General features: G+C 44.6%; 2 protein-coding genes across 4 annotated transcripts; one reads left to right on the top strand and one right to left on the bottom strand.

Moving 5' to 3' along the window:
• Positions 1–394: 394 nt before the first annotated feature.
• On the bottom strand, positions 395–3158 carry rps27a (ribosomal protein S27a). The gene is made up of 6 exons (XM_031753097.2): positions 3059–3158; positions 2885–2949; positions 2442–2496; positions 1618–1703; positions 663–794; positions 395–579 (listed from the first exon to the last, which is right to left on the bottom strand). Exons 2-6 carry the CDS (start codon positions 2930–2932, stop codon positions 430–432), a joined length of 471 nt encoding a protein of 156 aa, XP_031608957.1. The 5' UTR covers positions 2933–2949; positions 3059–3158; the 3' UTR covers positions 395–429.
• A 130-nt stretch (positions 3159–3288) lies between these two features.
• On the top strand, positions 3289–18022 carry LOC116330681 (clathrin heavy chain linker domain-containing protein 1). Of its 3 annotated transcripts, XM_031753090.2 has the most exons (12): positions 3289–3613; positions 4053–4240; positions 4435–4523; positions 6348–6546; positions 7756–7871; positions 13042–13138; positions 13223–13329; positions 13658–13829; positions 13895–14097; positions 16631–16813; positions 16958–16994; positions 17682–18022. In XM_031753090.2, exons 1-12 carry the CDS (start codon positions 3431–3433, stop codon positions 17935–17937), a joined length of 1830 nt encoding a protein of 609 aa, XP_031608950.1. In that variant the 5' UTR covers positions 3289–3430; the 3' UTR covers positions 17938–18022. The 3 variants fall into 3 exon arrangements, with proteins under 3 accessions (XP_031608950.1, XP_031608951.1, XP_031608952.1); XM_031753091.2 differs by lacking the exon at positions 16958–16994 and having other exon boundaries at positions 17682–18014; XM_031753092.2 differs by lacking the exon at positions 16958–16994 and having other exon boundaries at positions 16631–16887; positions 17682–17819.
• Positions 18023–19421: the final 1399 nt, after the last annotated feature.

The following is a 19421-nucleotide window of genomic DNA, read 5'->3' as shown; positions in this document are numbered from 1 at the left end:
TCTAAACTTTGTCATGAGCTTCCAAATGTTCTGATGTTTGTTGGACTCTGCAGGTGATCACTCAGCTGAGCAGCCTGGTCATGTGACGACTGCAGGTGATAAACCGCTAAAGCAATGTTACAGTGATGGTTTAAATGTGTCGGCTTTCGTAACAGTGCCACCACATCCACGCGACTGAAGCACTCCTGACTCTTTGAATTGTTAAAACATCGAGTCTCCAGTGCAGCACGGCCTTTCGACTACTTTACTCGCAGGTCATCAGTAAATCTTGCTGTTCACACGTAGCTGCACGTGTCCGAGGCCTCTCAGCTCACATCACTGAAAATACGACTTAAAGCTCAAACCTGAAATTAGCGACGACCCATTTAAACGACTAACAGAAACAAAGTCACCATTTTTAGTCAAACATTTCTTTATTTATCGTCCTGTCTACTTGTCCTCGGGTTTGTTGAAGCAGTAGGTGAGGCAGCACTTCCCACAGTAGTGACGGTCGAAGTGGCTCGCCATGAACACGCCGGCGCCGCACTCGTCAGCGGGGCACTCGCGCCTCAGCCGGTGGATTTTACCATTCTCGTCCACCTGAAGGAGGAAAAGTGTCGGTTTTAATGAAACCAAAAATGCACAAAACCCAAACTTCAGCGCGTCTCCGGCTGCGTTTTTACCTTGTAGTATTTGAGCACGGCGAGCTTGACCTTCTTCCTCTTGTGCTTGTTCTTCTTGGGGGTGGTGTAGGACTTCTTCTTCCTCTTTTTGGCACCACCACGCAGCCTCAGCACCAAGTGCAGAGTCGACTCCTGAAAACGCAAAGACACGGGCGTGAGAGGGACGCCAGACAGCACAATCACGCAAAAACACCCTCGAGTTTGAGACCTGAATTTAACTCCGCCCCTGCAACGGGTCAGTGACAGGAAACCAGGGAGAATCTGAGAACCACAACCTCTTTTTTACAGACACAGATGATGTTGCTGCATCTTTAATTCATGACTTCATCAAACGAAAGTCCAAGTGGGAAAAATTCCCATTAGCACAGTTCTGAAGGTGGAAAACCGCTGCTGTGACAGGAGGACAGACTTTCCAACGCTTCAGGAGAACCTGAAGGCAGCAGTGTGGGATCCACTGACGTCACTGAGCATTCAGACTGGAGGTTTAAGCCTGCAGGACTCATTTAAGCCACCAGGGGGCGACAGACTCCAAAGCTGACTCAGTGACAAATTCCAGACCTGGATTTTACCCCAAAGTTGGATGAAAACCGGATTTCCTGTCATCTGGACCGCCGGCTGTGAGCTAACACTACCTCGCATCACAAATCTGTTTTAAGTTCCCAATGTTTGAATCTGAGGCTTCAGTAACGACACGTCTGACTGCAGAGCCAGTTATTACAGCTCAGACTCAGAACCATAGAGCTCTAGTCTGTTTAATCCAACATCTGTCCAAAAGCAGCTAGAAACTACAACTGATCCAAAACCTGCTCTGGGAACTCAATTAAACCCAAAATAGCGGTAAAGCAAAAACACAGCAACAGCTCATCAGATGACCTTTGAATGACGCTGGCTCTAAATCTCAAACTGAACTCAGAGTCCACATTTACAGAAAAGGCTTCATCAGTTCCCGGCTCACCTTCTGGATGTTGTAGTCTGAGAGCGTGCGGCCATCTTCCAGCTGCTTCCCGGCAAAGATCAGCCTCTGCTGATCGGGAGGGATTCCTGCAGAGATCAAACACCAGCTGATCAGGATCATCACTGAATCCCACCGTTCAGTAATCAATAAGCACTTTAACTTCCTGTAATTTGCTGCATACATTTGGTTTCTTGACTCCAGAAAAACACACACACGATTTTGACAGTGACGCTCATGTGTTAGCTTCATGGTGCTTGTTTTAGAGTAGATGATGATGGCTGTGCACATTTCTCTTATTTAAATACAGAGAAACCAGAGCGTGGACCGCACAGCGGCCAGAACGCTTCAAACACTGACACACCACGATTATTTTAATTATCACACCAACCACCCTGCTTCCACTGTCCACACCGTCTCTACTTTCACTCACATTCAAACATCAGTTTGTCCTGTTTATTTGACACTTATGCTCCTGTAAGTGTGTCCCGTACATTCTCCCCCCACTTTAATGATGCTCTCTAATCCCCCAGTATACATCTGTAAGACCGACCATCTCCCTCACGGACTCCTGCTGCAGTCTGTGGTCTATGAACAGTCTGAACTATGACCCCTGACAGCTCACAGATGAGATTTCTGAACAGTTCTTATTTCAAGGAGTTTGTGTTTCTCTACAAAACACGAAGCTCATCACGTGTTTTCAGGTAAACACAGGAAGCTTCGCTCCAGCTCAGCCTCCCACATTCACCTGTTTTCAGATAAAAACCGCCTCCTTGGCTTTGACGCATAAAGTAATAGAGTAACAGTAATCAGCCAGGCTCACTCACCCTCCTTGTCCTGGATCTTGGCCTTGACATTCTCGATGGTGTCTGAAGGCTCAACCTGTGGAAGCAGAGAGGACAGGTGAGCCGGGACAGCATGCGCTTCCGGTCAAAGCTCTACTCACATGCAGATTACAACTCTTTAAACACGAATGACACATTCACTTTTATTAACTAACTACAGCTAATCAGAGCTTTACGAGCACGGCACTAAGCTGCTGCGCCCGCTCCACGTGTTTACACTGCCCTGGATAGCTTAGCTGTTAGCCTTCGGTACAGCGTCAGTTTAACGGCCTGATTCCGCCTCCAAACACACGGCTGCAGTTAACACACAGCACCGATCAGTTACGTGTACAAACGGCCGCTCTAATCTAGTTCCACAGAAAGTAAAACTCGGGTTAACGGCAGCCCGTGAACGCCGCTACCCTCCATCACAGCCCGTCACCCACCTCGAGGGTTATAGTCTTCCCCGTAAGGGTTTTCACGAAAATCTGCATCCTGGCGTTCAATCCACCTGCAAGGGAAGACACACAGGGCACTTTAGTCTCTGCTGGAGCCCAAAGGTCAGTTTAAAAGTGCCGATTTTTAACAAAAACCCGTCAAAAAACGGAGCGCGAGCTTACCACCGGTCTGCTCCTAATGGCGGATCATGAGAAGAGGGCTTTCCTCTCCAGACACGGGGTTTTCTGCACGCATTCGCAGGGGTTAGGGTAGCCGTTACGTTGCCTGATGAAAAGTACAACGCAAACACTATTTAGTCATTTTCTGGCGTCTTTTTGTCTGCCACGTATATGTTTTAGTGCTAATGTCGATTTTCTTTACACTTTAATGATCATTTGGATGATTATTTAAAGAAAAAAACCGACTCATCTACTAAAAACAGCATTTCCCAGGTGCACTTTCGCGGTAACCACGGCGACAAGGATTCCCTTGAAATTGTGGGAAGAAAGGAAACTAAACGGAAAGTTAGCCTAAAAATATCATCGTGAAGAACAATGTCCGAGGCACAAATGTCCCGCAGTTCACGTTTCACAGCCGGTATCCTGACGGCTGACAGTGACCAGAGCTTCATCCAGTCTTTATACGAGTTCATGGAGCACGAGAAGAAGTGCCTGCAATGCCCGGGGGAGGGTCCCGACGAGCTCCGATACACCGTCCACCGCTCCGCGTTCAGCAAGGTGTTACAGTTAAAAAGTACCGGTAAAACTTAAAAGGAAAACTGGACAGGTTTACTTCTTCAAAAATGCAACTTTACCAGGAAAGAAGAAAAACTGAAAAACTCTATAAAAGGAGAGGACACTGGTACTCTTGTACATCCCTCAGTTTTTATTTTTGCTTTACAAAGTTGCCGTTTTTTAAGGAAAAAAATCCACAGTTTTACTTCTTTTACAATAAAATAAAATAAAATAAAAAAAATAAATCGGAAGACATAGAAGAGCGAAAACCCGGTGTGGCAAATTTACCTGATAATAAAACATGCAAACTGAATTTGCAAAAATTGTAAAGTTATTAGAAAAAACTCGACAATTTACAAGAGGAAAAAAAAAACAAATTAATGACAAAAATTAAACCAAAAAACAAAATTAATTTTTCCTGTGTCCTCCTTGGTTCTGTCAGGTGATTGGACGAGCAACAGCCTATAAGAGGCTTCTGTTGGCCATAAAGTCGGAGTATGACAGCACCATCAGGGAGCTGCAGAGGAGGGAGGAGGAAGCCAGGGCAGCACGGCTAACCGTGGCAGCCTCGGAGTCACGCCTGAAATCACTGCTCACCTGTGAGCGCCAAGCCGCCCACCTGAGGGAGAGGTGAGTGACTGCTGTCTGTGTAAATAAGACTTACTGTTTGTAGACTACATTAACTTTGCTCCAGTGAATTATGTGTAAATAAAGTTACCATTTTCAGAGATGAAGCTGAGAAAATATACACTGTCTGGAAAAAAACAATAATTACTCAATATTTTTCCATTTTCTTTGTTTTGCTGCTTTTTGTCTCTTTGCAGGATCTCCACCCTTCAGAGGGAAACAGCAGAACTTCAGGAGGAGATAGAAAGAGAGAAAACATCTAAAGAGCAGAGCACATGGATACCCGGTACACCCTCAGATAGATGAGCTAAAGCAGGGTCCTCAAAGCCTGTAAGGGGAAAATACAAGGCAGACATGTTAGCATGTCACGTCTCCAAAGACACAAATACGAAGGACATGATTAACTGTAAAAAAAAAAAAATGTTAAAAGAATATAAAATACTAGAACACAATGATAAAAACCCTCAAATAAAAATAGATTCAAATGAATAAATAAAATAACAGCTGAGCTATAGTGTCCTGGAAGTAAAATATAAAGTTAAATGATGTGTATTATATTACAGACTGATGTAATATTAAGGATTAGCAGTACAGGAGTTTGGGGTGTTGCTTAGGCTTTTTGGTCATCGTTTACATATGAGGGGTGTGGATATGGACATGCTGTCACCTTTAACTGAGATTATTGGCTAATTTAAGTTTCTGCAAACTCTGCTGTCAGTCTCTCCACCTTGTGTTGTATCTATAAGCCAGGTTGTAACAGAAGTAGAATATTTATCGTGAGGTCCAGAAGTCCAGCTGAGAGCTGATGAAGACGTGGATAATCTTTAGTGACCAAACTGACTTTTACCGTATGATGTCTCAGTTGGTAAAAGCTTTTCTTCACTGATCTGATTAAAGTAAAAGTCAAAGAACTTTACACAAAAACTCAAATCTTCAGCTACATTTCAAACATGAGTTGAACATATAGTTCGGGTATTTGTAGAGCTCGGTGGTTCAGATAAAGTTTTCTCATTCAGGATTTCATCCACAAAGTCATAGTTCCTGATAAGCGTGGCAGGTAGCTATAACCAACTACAATAACACTGACACTGTTAATGAAAGATGGAGCTGCTGACCTGTTTATTGAAAACAGGAGAGGACCTAGTATGGATCCTTGGGGGATACCACATTTATAAGAATTTGGGATGAAGAGCAGTTTCCTGTTTCAGGAGCAGTTTACAGTGTTTATAGTGTTCACAGTGGTTTGTCTTCCTAATTGTCTCAGTAAGCTCAAAGTGCAGCGTACACAACAACATTAACTGGGCCAATCGCCCATGCTAAATGAGCTCAAACCCAGCGGAGTTGGCAGTGTTTCTGGATCCATGTGTGGATGCAGAGATGATCTGTGTTCGATGCCAGTGGTTTTCAGACGTGTTCCTGAGCCCGTGCAGTGGTTTCCACCTCAGGATCAGATCTCAGCACCACCAACATCCGCCCTCGCAGCCCGGTGCTTTCTCTGCATCTGAACTGTAGATGATGGAGTCCATAAATCCTGACCCGTCCCCGTGTCTCCCTCTGAAAGTCTCAGCCTCTCTTTGAGCTCCTTTTACACCCAGAAATCTTCTATCATGATATATATTAAATGTCATGTTCTAACTGAAGTCAACCAAATTATTTTTGTACTTTTTCATTCTTTTGTTGCTCCTGTCCCAGCTTTTTTTTTTAAAGTTTAATAATCAGCATGCAAACTTTTAACATGAACATTTAACACGAACAACCAAAAACTGACTAAATATGAAATATTTTAGTTTATAAAAAAGTTTAGTTTATAAAATCCTCCTTCCAGTCTGACAGTCTTTAAAGTTTCATTCATCAGTCGATGGGCTTTAAATGTTTTGCGTATGATCTCATTCTGTTTTGGCATCCCAACATTTTCCTACAAACAGGTTTGTAGGAAACTCACTCAGACACACAACCGCTAACAGCATGGACCCATTAGGACTGGGGTCCCGCCCCTCTGTGGTAGTGTTTGGGGGGCCTCCTGTTAGATCCCACAGATCTGTTGTTCATAGCTGCTAAATATTCTGTCAAGTCCTCCAGGGTTGTTCTCCACACTTGTGTCGTCTGGCAGGTTTGACGGTGGCTGAGTCTGAGGATCCTGAGGCTCTGGGCGGGTATCTGAAGGACATGGAGGCGCAGAGAGACGCTCTGCTGGACAGAAAGAGTCACTGTGTTCCTCTGGAGGTCAAAACCAAGCTGGACGCTGAGCTGCAGGCCGCCAAGCGCCGCAGAGACGAGCTGAGTGCCGAGAACAACCACCTGACAGTCCTGTAAGAGCAGAAACTCACAGAAACAGGAAGTCATACAGTTCTGTACATATGCAGGTCATCAGTAAGACTTCACGCTGGACGAGTGCAGAATATTTTAGAATTTTTACTTAAAGGATTAAGGACCTGAAGTCAGTAACACAAAGATGTAATCATGCAGTGAAACTCCTGAAGACAATTTCACCAGATGTCTAAAAGAAAAAAAAAACATCATCGCAGTTTGATAAAAAGGTGCCTTTTATTTTGAAAGGTTAGGGAAAATCTCTTCCTCCTGAACGCCTCTGCAGACTCCTGCAGGAGCAAATGAGGAAATATGTTTGACACCAGCAGGAAACAGATTATTGAAAATAAATAAAGCAGTAAACAAAGTTTTTAGACAGAAAGTCAACATGAAGTCAGATTTGATGAAAACAAACCTGATTTTTTGGGCTCTGGCTCTGTTTTAATGCTGATCTCACAGAACAACAGCCTGAACATCGTCTGTACCAAAGAACAGTTTTACAGAAGCAAAGTATTCAGAGTCAGAATGAGTCCTTATGAAGTGAACCCAACCTGAAGAAAGAACGACCTCACCTGACCTCAGAATCAGAGGGAGTCAGGGTCAGAGGTCAGCCTGATAACAAATGAAGCCTTTCATATGCTCTAACATCTTTCCCACAGGCTGATATCAGCCTTTAAAGTTTACCCAGAATGCACTTTTGTAACTTTCCTCCAGTGACTTCTGAGAATCAGATCCAACATCAGGTACTGGCGCTACGTGTTGCAGTTTATTCAGACTGGATCTCATCACACTGACGCTCACAGAAACAAACACATTCGAATCATAAGCAGTCAGCTGACGAGCAGAAATATTGGGTAACAAAAGCTGCAGAGACGTTAAAGAGAGATGATCTGAACATCTTAATATTTAAGGTGAACCAACCAAAACTGTTTCAGACAGAACGAGCAACCTGATATGAACCTGCAGATTATAAATGACACGAGGATGAAGCTCATTCTGATGAACTATATCTGCACAGTATTTATTACTCCATTGTTTCCACATGCAAAACCTGCATCTGACCCCTGATGATGCTCCTAACAGCTGTTAGAGAGCACCACAAAGTTAAAGGTGACATGTCAGCGTGTCTGCTGCCCCCAAGTGGACCACATCAGTCACTGCACGTTTGAGTGGTTTGGATTTGAAGCTCACGATCACTTCTCTGTCTCTAGATACAAACGTCTGAGGAGTGTGTGGGACTGTCTGAGCAGCTGGGAGGAGGAGGGTCAGCCGGTTCCTTTGGAGGAACTTGTGGGTTCCACTCTGGAGAACATCAGGGAGGCAGACGGTGAGACGCTGCTGCAGTCAGCAGAGTTTTGGCTTCAGTCACAGTGTCAGTGTTCACTGCGTACCTCCAGAATGAATGTGGTAAAACTTAATTAATAATTTCCCTGTTTGGTGACGTGAAGCGGCACACTTCCACAATGGTGAAATATTTACCTCAATATTTAAAAAAAGATGTAGATTTTTATTGAAACATATATTTTATGACTCTTCTTACTTGTATAATTGTTTTTTCCAGTTTAAGTAGATCCTAAAAATGTTGACTTATCTTTTGCTGAGGAACAGCAATATGAGGAACATATTAAACATAGTTTTATATTTTCTATTTATGGCTTATTTTCCTGGTAAAGAGAACATTCCTCTGTCACTAAGGCCAGCCTCAGAAGAACAACATCATGGGACATATGACATCACGTCAGTATTTCCAATCCAACTTTATTTATATAGCACTTTTAAAAACAAAGTTGACCAAAGTGCTTTCCAATAATAAAACAGAGATACCAGTTAAAAACCATACATTAAGCATACAATGAAATCAATAAACAAAATAAATACATAATTGAAAAAGATAAAAATAAATCAGTGTATATATTAAATATTAAAACATGAGTAAAATAAACAATAGGATATACAATGAATAAGATTAACAAAGTAAAAAGATTAAGAGTGACCAACAGCTGACTACAAACTGACTCTGATAATACTCCTCGAAAGCCTTTGGAAAAAAGTGTGTTTTTAAAAGTGATTTAAACATTTCAAGTGTTGGGGCCAGCCTAATATGCAGGGGCAGTTTGTTCCATAGTTTGGGGGTCACAACAGCGAAGGCTCGGTCCCCCCGGTGTTTCAGTCTCGACATGGGGACAGCAAGGAGTGACTGGTCAGATGATCTGAGAGACCTTTGTGGAGTGTATCGGTGTAGAAGGTCTGACAGGTAAGAAGGAGCCAGGCCATTTAAAACTTTAAAAGGAAGCAATAAAATTTAAAATGAATTCTAAAATGGAAGGAGGCAAGAACAGGGTAATGTGCTCACGTTTGTGTGTCCCTGTCAACAGGCGAGCAGCAGCATTCTGGACCATTTGCAAGCGTGATAGTGAAGCCTGATCAATACCGATATAAAGTCCATTACAATAATCAAGGCGAGTGGTCACAAATGCGTGCAGAACTCTCTCCAAGTCACAAAAAGAAATAAAAGGTTTAACTTTAGAGAGCTGCCTCAACTGAAAAAAGCTTTTCCTCACCGCTGTATTTACTTGTTTGTCCATTTTAAGAGCTGTGTCACATTTTACTCCAAGGTTGGTGACAATTGGTTTGACACACGATGTAAGAGGACCCAAGTCAGATGGAGGGACACCAGGTCCACTCGGCCCAAATATAATGACCTCGGTCTTCTTTTCATTAAAGTTTACAAAATTCAGAGCCAGCCATGCTCTGATATCCTTAAGACTTTCTAAAATAGGCCTGAGGGGGTTAAGGTCATTGTGTTTCAGGGGGAGATAAATCTGACAATCATCTGCATAAAAATGAAATGAGACTTTATGCTTTTAATAATATGGCCAAGGGGAAGTAAATAAATACTAAAAAGAAGGGGCCCAAGGATGGATCCTTGAGGTACACCACATGGGAGGAGGGCGGAAGATGAATGAAATTTACCCAGTGAGACAAAAACTTCTGTCGGACAGGTCTGACTTAAACCACTCCGAGGCAGTGCCTCTAATTCCAACATGATCTTCTAGGCGAGAAATCAAAATATTGTGATCTACTGTATCAAAAGCTGCTGTGAGATCCAAAAGCACAAGTAAGACAGACTTCCCAGAGTCAGCAGTTAGTAAGATATCATTAAAAACTCTCAAAAGTGCAGTCTCTGTGCTGTGAAGTGCTTTAAAACCAGATTGAAATACCTCAAAAATGTTTTGACTCTCTAAAAAAGTCTGCAGCTGTGAACACACTTCTTTTTCTAAAATTTTAGAAACAAAAGGAAGCTTTGAAATAGGTCTGAAATTATTCAACAAAGAGGCATCCAAGCCAGGGCGTCTCAGCAGAGGCTGGACCACTGCCTGTTTAAAAATTACAGGTACATGGCCTAAAGTCAGGCTGCTGTTTATAAGCCTTTGAATATAAGGTCCAATAGTGCCCCAGACTTCTTTAAAAAGCGAGGGGGAAGGACATCAGTGGAAGAGCCAGACTTGATTTGGGTGACAATTTTACCCAGATACGACAGAGACACAGGTTCAAAATGGCTAAAATTTGCTAAAGGCGTAAAAATAACAGAAGGGTCATAAGAAGGGGGTGAAATATGTGCTCTAATAGATAAAATCTTGTCAACAAGTTTCAGCAGAAGCTTCTGTACAGTTGGATTGGGGAGGGTTAAGAACAGAGTTTAAAATACTAAATAAGACACGGGGCTTATGGCAGTTGTTGTTAATAACACCTGCAAAATAGGCAGATTTCTGGTTCTTGACAATTTTCTGATATTTATGCCAGCTATCTCTTAAGATATCACAAGACACTTGTAGCTTGTCTTTTTCCCATTTGCGTTCTGCTTTTCTGCACTCTCTTCGAGCAGCCCGAGTGATGTCCTTCAGCCACGGCTCAGACTTCAATTTAGGCCGCCTGACCTTCAGAGGAGCAACAGTATCCAGAATGTTTTGACAAGTAGATAAAAATTTTGCAGTCAGCTCCTCAGTGTCGGCACAGACTGAGAGCTCTGAGTCAACATTAAAGGTGGTAGAAAACTGGACGGCACTTGATGGTTTAAACATGCGAGAAGCAGTAGGAGGGCCACAGGTAGTGATATTACAGGGAAGAGAAGTTTCAAACACTACAGGCATATGATCAGAAAAGACGACATCATAAATTTGAAGATTATAAACAGGTAAACCATGAGACAAAACCAGATCCAGAGTGTGTCCATATTTATGAGTGGGACCAGTGACAGACTGCAAAACATTAAAAGCATCAAGTAGGTTTAAAAAGTCCTTTGCCAATGGTTTAGTAGGACAACACACATGAATACTCACATCACCAGGATTAAGACCTTGTCATGCTTTGGCATTATTTCAGCCAAGAACTCAGAGAAGTCATTAACAAAGTTCCTGTTATGTTTTGGTGGACGGTAGATCACCGCACACAGAACAGGATGACTGCTACCAAGCTCAAACATATTCAGTTCAAAACTGGAGTAAGTGACAGGTGACAGCTGGCGACAGTGAAAAGTAGATTTATAAACTGTGGCCACTCCTCCACCTCGGCCCGTCGTCCTTGGTGAGTTAAAATCTGAACAGTTTGGCGGTAATAGTTCTGAGAAAGAGCTTAACTCACCGTCACTTAGCCAGGCTTCTGTCACACAGAGGAAATCCAGATTATGAGAGGTGAAGAAATCCTTCAATATGAACGTTTTATTTGCTAGTGACCTAGCGTTAACAAGAGCAATCCTGGTAGGGTCCGTCAGACCGGTGACAGCCATCCAGGGAACCTGTTTCAGTGGCCGGAGATTCCGCAGATTCGCTCCACCGCAGCGAAGATGAGGTAAGAGAAGGCGGGGACGCTGGATCTCTTCAGCCAAGCCGACAACAGGTACCAGCCAGGAGCCAATAGGTTCCAGGAAGCGACAGGAGACAAAACACCAGTGCAAAGGTCTGAATTCAGTCAGAGTGCATTGGGAAACTGTTCTGTCGCTGCCAGATGAAAGAGCCAAATATGATTTCAGTTTCACGAGTAGCCCGCTGCGTTTTCCCCCACGTTTAAAGTGCTTCTTCTTATGAGATGGGGTAGGGGTGTAATCCAGGTGATGCGGTACTCCAGATAGTAGCGGAGGTGGAAAAAGTATTTATTTAACAGAAACTAAACCAAACTGACTCCGCCCCCTGATCCAGCAGCTTGTAGCTCCTCCTTCAGAAGCAATCCAGTGATGGTTTCTCTGTCACATCACTGTGGAGCAGTTTTGCAGCATTGCTTCAGCTCAGTCAGGTTTGCCGCATTCATTCATGCTCAGCTCTCTGAGCTCTGCAGCAGCTCCATGCAGACGTGCTGTTGCAGATTTACAGCTGTGCTCGGATCCTTGTCCTGCTGATGACCAGTTTGGTCCGAGCTTTATCTGTGAGACAGACGGCCTCACGCTGCATTTGGTTTCCTTCATATGTTTGTAGTTTGTTCAGGCTGTTTCTGATCATGACCTTTAACCCTAACATGCTGACTGAGGCCTGTAGAGTCTGAGATGGAGCTCTCGGGGTTTGTGATGCTCACTGGCATTATAATACTGGACTTCAGATTGGAGATGACCTTCTAACTCTTCTTTAAGATCCTGATGTTTCCTCCTTGGCTTTGTGTTCACCCACCTGAGCGATGCAAACCTGCAAACTGCCAAAACATCTACTTTTACAGAGGCGGTCTCACTCGCTGATGGTCAGGTAAGCAGCACCTGAGCCGCTCACCTATGGAAGCAGTGAGTGTTTCTGTTAATAATAATACATTTTATTTAAAAGCGCCTTTCAAAACACTCAAGGACACTTTACAGAACAAATAAGACAAGCTTAAAAACAGGAAATGAACACAATAAAACAAAGTTTAAGAGCATGGAGTAGTTATACAGAGTAGGCTATCTTGAACAGGTGGGTTTTGAGGGTGGACTTAAAGTAGGAAAGAACTGATGTTCCTGAGGTGGGGGGGAATTCCAAAGTCGAGGGGCAGAGCAACTAAAAGCCCCCCCCCCGGTAATAAGACGAAATGAAGGAACAGAAAGAAGAAGAGAAGAGGAGGATCTGAGCCACCAGGATGGGATGGAGATCTGTACCAAGTCAGAGAGAGATGGTGGGCAGAGAGAATGAATGGCCTTAAATCTGTAGAGGAGTATTCTGAAATTAATGCAGAGTTGAACCGAGAGCCAGTGAAGCTGCTTCAGGATAGGGGTGATGTGGTGAGTCGAGGGAGTCCTAGTAATAATACGGGCAGCAGTGTTCTGGACACGTTGAAGCTTGTTGATGAATTTTTGTGGCAGGCCAGATAAAAGTGAGTTACAGTAGTCAAGTAGTGTTAAATGATGATACGCTGTCACGTGCTGTGGTTCATCTGAGGCTGCATTTAAATTAAGACGTTGAGAGGACCGGGTGACTTTTACCTGTTCTGACACATGAGTGTGGACAGACTGTGACTGTAAAGATGGCGTTTCTGTCCTGCAGGGATGGACGAGGACATCTGCAGCATCAAGCAGCTGTTTGAGGACCAGGAGCCGACCAGAGCTGATGCATCTGAACTTGTGATAGATTACCTGGACAGGTGCTGCGTCCACAGATACCTTCTGATGAGTTTGTGTGTGTGTGTGTGACGTGTGCCCATCTCCTCCCTCTCCTTTGTCCTCAGGTTTCTTGAGCTGTTTGAGTCAGCTCAGTACGAGGACGCCGCTCTAAGCGCTGCCAGAGCTCCTCGAGGAGTCCTGAGGAACATCGACACCATGGAGATGTTCAAAGGTGGGAACAGCACCTGTACAGTTATCAGGGCTCTGAATATGTCGATTTCATGCAAAGATCCTAATTGACTTTACGTGAGATGAAATTAATCTGACTCAGAGCACTGAAACAATCCCAGAGACTCAATCTGACCATAAAAGGAAGGGACACTGACTCCCTGTGAGTGCAGCTGAGGTGGGAAGTCATCTTCTTATAAACCTGTCAGGTAAATAAGTTGGTCTACGAACACCCACCCACTGCTGGAGCCTCTGGTGGGCATTAGAAGAACTGCAGCTGGTGGTGCTTCATGAAGGTACTGCTGTGTGTGACGACCTCTGTCTTCTTTCAGGTGTGGAGGTCCTCCCGGGCTCGCTCTCCCCATCGTTTCTCTTCTTCTGGGCGCTGCTGTTCACTGCCGGAGCCAACGGCGAGCTGTCGGCTCCGCTCTCCCTCCAGGGCGTCTCCTGTGCCCTCCAGAGCGGCGCCCTGCAGCTCGTCAGCTACGCCGTCACCCATAAGAAGTCAGTTTCATGTCAGTTTCATCACCTTCCCCGCTTCTCCTTCTTTACACTCTTTCTCCTCTCAGGCTGACCTTCACTGAGGAGCTGGGCGACATCCTGACTGAGCATGCTCAGGAGAACCCCGGCGTGGCTGACCTGTGTCTGACGTTGGCCACCATTATCTATGAGGCCTGCAGGCTGCACAGGAAGGCCGCACTGAGCATGTGCAGGAGAGGGCTGATCCACAGTGCTGCTGAGTTCCTGAAGCACTGCAAGGACCTCACAGCAGGTCTGTGTGTGTGAAAGTGTCTCTGCGAGGACCAGTTTTGGTGTTAAACCAGTGTAGCGAGGACATTTCTGCTCCAGGCTAACGTTAGGGTCTTGTTTTGGGTCATTTTTATTAATAAGATGAAACATCTGTGGGGGAGGAGAGGGTGACACAGAGACCCTTGGTCGCGGGTCATAGTCTGCATCTATGACCTCCATCATAGACCCATTACACGCCCACACCCTTGGACTGCTCCCCTGGAGGAGCGAAGGATGACATCATTGACCACACAGATTTCATGGCTGGTTGGCTTTGGGGTCCCCGAGTCCAGCTGACGGCTACCTGATATACCGACAGCTAGGGATGGGTATCGTTTAGGTTTTATCCGATACCGGTGCCAAACCGGTACTTTTGAAACGGTGCCGGTGCTGAAAGAATGGAGAACACAAAATTGGTCCAAAACCTCTCATGTTCAGCTGGTTTTTTTTGGTAAAAGATAACAATGTTAGCCTTTTCTGCAGCTATAGGGCATATATGGTCTCACTCTTGGCTGGAAGCAGTGCTTAAACAATGGAAAAAACACAAACTGTGTCCAAAAACCTCTCATGTTTAACTGTTTTCCACTTTTTCTTTGGTCATTTTAGCCTTTTTGGCCAGGGTGAAGGGAGCATCTGCCATCAAACAAGAAGACAGCCGCATGTAACTACGACGGTGTTTGCTAGTTCACCTTACATGCATTAATGTAATAATGTGGTTAGCCTACTCAACGTAAATTACACACGAACAACATGAAGCTACTCACGCAGAGGAGAACGGCTGCTGCTGCCATCATCATCCTCATCATTTCTGCTACACTGACAGGGCTAGGGGCCAGGACTCTCCTCTTCGGGTTTTTGGGGGATGTTGGTAACTCCAGGTCCGCTAACAGGGACCACACCCGCAGTAGATGTGCACGGTGTGAGGTCTCGCAGCAAGCTATCAAACACGGCGCATTTCTCGGCTTTAAAAAAAAAAGGCTATGCGTCGCCAGGTGTTTCATCAGATTTGAGGTGTTACCTCCTTTGACAGTATCACAGTATCAGCTTAAAGCACTTGTTGCAGGCTGCTGAGTTTGCATCTTTTGCTGTGAAGTACAGCCAGACTTTTGACCGCTTCGCCTTGGGCATTTTTAATCTGTAGCTCTGCTCTAAAAGAACGTACATACCTGGCCCCGCCTACTATCCTCGGAAACGTAAAATGATTGGCTAGAATTGGCTCAGGAAAAATAAAGCACCGAAATGTGCGCTGCTTTTCGGTCTGGTTACTACCGTTTATGTCAGAACCGGTGCCACCGGTACCCATCCCTACCGACAGCAGTGTGTCTGCATCAAGAGAGCACACTGACTGTGCAGCATATTTGTACATCCTTTAAAAATAGATGCAGTGAGGCGATCTATCTCACTGGGCAAAGAAATGCAGGAGGAAGCTGATCGCCCTTCGGTTAGGGTGAAGGTGATAAAGCACTGAAGGCTCCACAGCCGGGGGTTCGGTCAGCCCCAGTTCACCCATCCCTTGGACCTCGAGCTTAGAGCAGCGCTTGGTTGGATGCTTGCTTGTAAAGGGCTTGACCAATAGCAGGTCATTACTGTCATGCAGAAGCTGCTTCCATGGTTACCAGGCTGGTGGGAGCCTCCTGCCATCATACAGGTCACGTTCTGCATCCTGGGCAGCTGGCCATGAGGTACCTAGCTTTGTTGCAGCCCGTTTGCAGACCTCGTACAGGCACTTGGCGGCCTACACTGCTGGGCAGGGAAGGTGGAGTCATCCTCCTCCTCATCCATGTCCTCTAGGTCGAGGAGGTGGGAGTTGGCATCAGCCTTGCTACGCGGCCTCTGTCTTCATTACCAGCTGATTACCAGGAACACGAGAGACCCACACGAGTCGACAGGAAGAACAATCACAACGTAAAACTGGCAAAGTCCACACATTCTGTGCTTAAGTAGAAGTACTCATACTACTGTGGAAAAAAAGTCCAGTAAAAGTTAAAGTACTGATTCAGCTTCTTTACTTAAGTAACAAAGTACTGGCTCTGAAATGGACTCAAAGTTGGAAAGTATAAGGAAGCTGTTTGTATACAAAGCTAACTGAGCCTTGTGTTATATTAGCGTAATAAAATAATATTAGAAGATGGGGAAAAAACTTTATTTCACTCTAACAAATGTACTCAAATCAGTTAGGTAAATGTGACCTTAAGTACAGTAACAGTAACTAAGTATTTGTACTCAGTGACTTCCCACCTCTGTCCGAACACACACAGAAAGTGTGAAAAGGTGGAAGGTCACAAAATAATTATGGTTTAATCAAAATAAACTGTAAACCATCAGAATATGAGCATCAGAGAGCTTCAGTCTCACTGAGCATGTGCAGTTCGAGGGTTTCTGCGTTAGTCCTACATGTAAAACAGCTTCAGCAGCTCATCCACACACAGAGACCCACCAGCTGTAAGTGTTCACGGCGCCCTGCCTCCTCACAGAGGCCAGAGTTATCTCTCTCTCTCTCTCTCTCTCTCTCTCAGAGGACAGCATGTGGGTCCTGTGTCGCTCGCCCAGCCTCTCTCTCCTCCAGCTGCTGACGGAGCCTCTGCAGGACAGTGCAGCCATCTTGTCTGTGGGCGGGGCTTGTGCCGCTCTGCTGGCGGACCCTCAGCGGCGGTCCGTAGCGCTGCAGCTCCTGGACAGCTTCGTGAGCCAAGGGCGAGGTGGGTGGAGCAGACAGCGGGCACCCGTCGGGTCACTTCCTTATAGAAGTGTTGCAACGAAATCATCTACGAGTGTAAGACTCACACATGTGAGCGTGACACGCACGTGCTAAATCTGTTCCTGCATTTCTTCTTCCAAAACAGCAAAGCTCGTCTCTACTACGAAACACAGTTTTAACAAGTAAGGACACAGCAGCCTGTGAAACATAAGTGTTATTGCACATTACCTCCTGTATTATATGTTTATTCAAAATATACGGAGGCTCATTGGTGTATGGTCTCTGCAGAGGATAATCCACAGTGCTGTTTCCTCTGCAGCTGTGCAGGCTAACATGCAGTGTCTCTAATCTCCTGGTAGAGGAACGATGAGCTGTTCTGTTTATTTATGAAAAGAAATGTCTGTTTTATTAAAAACACATGAAAAACGCAGGAATCCAGAGGCAGACCAGACCTGATCTGTGCTTTCAGGCGATTTGTCCACATGTATTTGGGTGAGATGCTGTGCCCACACAGCCCCACACTTCACCCAAAGCTGCCCACTGTTGTGGCTCGGATGGTCATTATTTCAGATGTGTAAACTCATCATATGTGGCTTTAGTTTCTGGGGGGGCGTGGCCTCATGCCACCTACTATAGGTAACACAGTGACTGCCCCAAACTGAGAACTGTTTGGGTTTTTACATTTTATTTTAAACTTGAGAAAGAAAGATGAGAAATGGTTTTACTGAGTCCCCTGACAGATAAATAGTTGCTGTTTAAAAACAGCCAGTGAAATAAGACTTGTTATCAGTCTGTTTGGATTAAAGCACCTGTGACGTGTTGCTTGGATAGAAAATTCTGGGACACACATGTGCTGCTGGTCTTCTCAGGGGCTTTAGAGGAAGTGATCGTGGGGGATGTCGGCTCCTCGGTGGACGTGTGGACCCACGTGGTGTCTCTGTGCTCCGAGCTGGAGCGGGACGACCTGAGCCGGGCCATCCTGTCCATCCTGCTGAGTCAGAGCGGGACCAGAATCGTGACCCCGGACCCGGAGGGAGCCCGGCTCATGGAGCACGTTTACCTGTGAAGACTAGACTTGAAGGCCGAATTTCTCCTTCTCATGAAACAACAGACAGGTTCTGGTAGTTTAGACTTTAACTCCATGCTAGCACCTTCTGGCACAAAGATATAACTGCACAATAAACAAAACAAAATGTCTCAAGTCTGCAAAGAGTCGTCTGACTTTTTTTTTTTTTTTTTTGGTGGTTTTTGGTCTAAATCTTGTTATTCATGTATTTATTCACCCTTATGATCACACCTGAGCTCCTCTCTGCAGTCTCTGAGCTGCAGCTGAAAACACTCAGGTGTGAAGCATAAAACAGTAACAGGAGATTCTGAAACTATAAGAAACAGCCGCAGTCACACCTGCACCTGCTGAAAGGTATCAAAGAGTGCAGCAGCGAGCTTTGGGACGACCTCGCCTCTCTGAAGGAGCGCCGGCTGTGCTTTACACTGCTCATGGAAGTCTCCACGTGTCTTCATTCTTTGCTTCTGATTTGTTTTGTAATATTAGAATTTATAAAAACAATATATATTTAAAATCACACACAAAGTGATGGATAGAATGGAATAGAATAGAAAAAAAAAAAAGAATTCAACTTTATTATCATTGCACATGTCACGAGTACAAGGCAACGAAATGCAGTTTCCATCCATCCAGAAGTGCTTTAGCCATAATATAGACATAATAGATCCATATTCTGTAATATAGGTATGTTATAATGTACTATAACTATAAGTATGTACAGGCTATGAAAGGTTATACATATGGTTACAAATATGAAAACTATACAGATTGTAGATATACAATTTTAAACAGTTGTAAAAACTATAATTATTGTATTCAATTGAATTTTATTTATATAGCGCCAAATCACAACAAAAGTCACCTCGAGGCGCTTTATATTGTACAGTAGATCGCACAATAATAAATACAGAGAAAAACCCATCAATCATATGACCCCCTATGAGCAAGCACTTTGGCGACAGTGGGAAGGAAAAACTCCCTTTTAACAGGAAGAAACCTCCGGCAGAACCAGGCTCAGGGAGGGGCGGGGCCATCTGCTATGATTGGTTGAGGTGAGAGAAGGAAGACAGGATAAAGACATGCTGTGGAAGAGAGACAGAGATTAATAACAGATATGATTCGATGCAGAGAGGTCTATTAACACATAGTGAGTGAGAAAGATGTCCTAAAAACTCCCTGAAAAGCCTTCAGTTAATCCAAAATGCTGCAGCAAGAGTCCTGACAGGGACTAGAAAGAGAGAGCAGATTTCTCCTGTTTTGGCTTCCCTTCATTGGCTTCCTGTTAAATCCAGAATTCAAAATCCTGCTCCTCACATACAAGGTCTTAAATAATCAGGCCCCATCTTATCTTAATGACCTTGTAGTACCATATCAGCCTATTAGAGCACTTCGCTCTCGCACTGCAGGCTTACTTGTTGTTCCTAGAGTATTTAAAAGTAGAATAGGAGGGAGAGCCTTCAGTTTTCAGGCCCCTCTTCTGTGGAACCAGCTTCCAGTTTGGATTCGGGAGACAGACACTATCTCTACTTTCAAGATTAGGCTT

The sequence above is a fragment of the Oreochromis aureus genome, linkage group 13, assembly GCF_013358895.1.
Source record: "Oreochromis aureus strain Israel breed Guangdong linkage group 13, ZZ_aureus, whole genome shotgun sequence".
Classification (NCBI taxonomy): Eukaryota; Metazoa; Chordata; class Actinopteri; order Cichliformes; family Cichlidae; genus Oreochromis; species Oreochromis aureus.
This window is presented reverse-complemented; position numbering and strand designations above follow the sequence as displayed.

Excerpts from the sequence above, each read along its gene's own strand:
- rps27a (XM_031753097.2), bottom strand. The coding sequence starts at position 2,932 with ATGCAGATTTTCGTGAAAACCCTTACGGGGAAGACTATAACCCTCGAG. Across the intron at positions 795-1,617 it reads CAGACTACAACATCCAGAAG|GAGTCGACTCTGCACTTGGT; the intron begins GTGAGCCGGGAA and ends TTGCGTTTTCAG. Across the intron at positions 580-662 it reads CCGTGCTCAAATACTACAAG|GTGGACGAGAATGGTAAAAT; the intron begins GTAAAAACGCAG and ends TTCCTCCTTCAG.
- LOC116330681 (XM_031753090.2), top strand. The coding sequence starts at position 3,431 with ATGTCCGAGGCACAAATGTCCCGCAGTTCACGTTTCACAGCCGGTATC. Across the intron at positions 13,139-13,222 it reads GTGATAGATTACCTGGACAG|GTTTCTTGAGCTGTTTGAGT; the intron begins GTGCTGCGTCCA and ends CTTTGTCCTCAG. Across the intron at positions 13,330-13,657 it reads CACCATGGAGATGTTCAAAG|GTGTGGAGGTCCTCCCGGGC; the intron begins GTGGGAACAGCA and ends GTCTTCTTTCAG.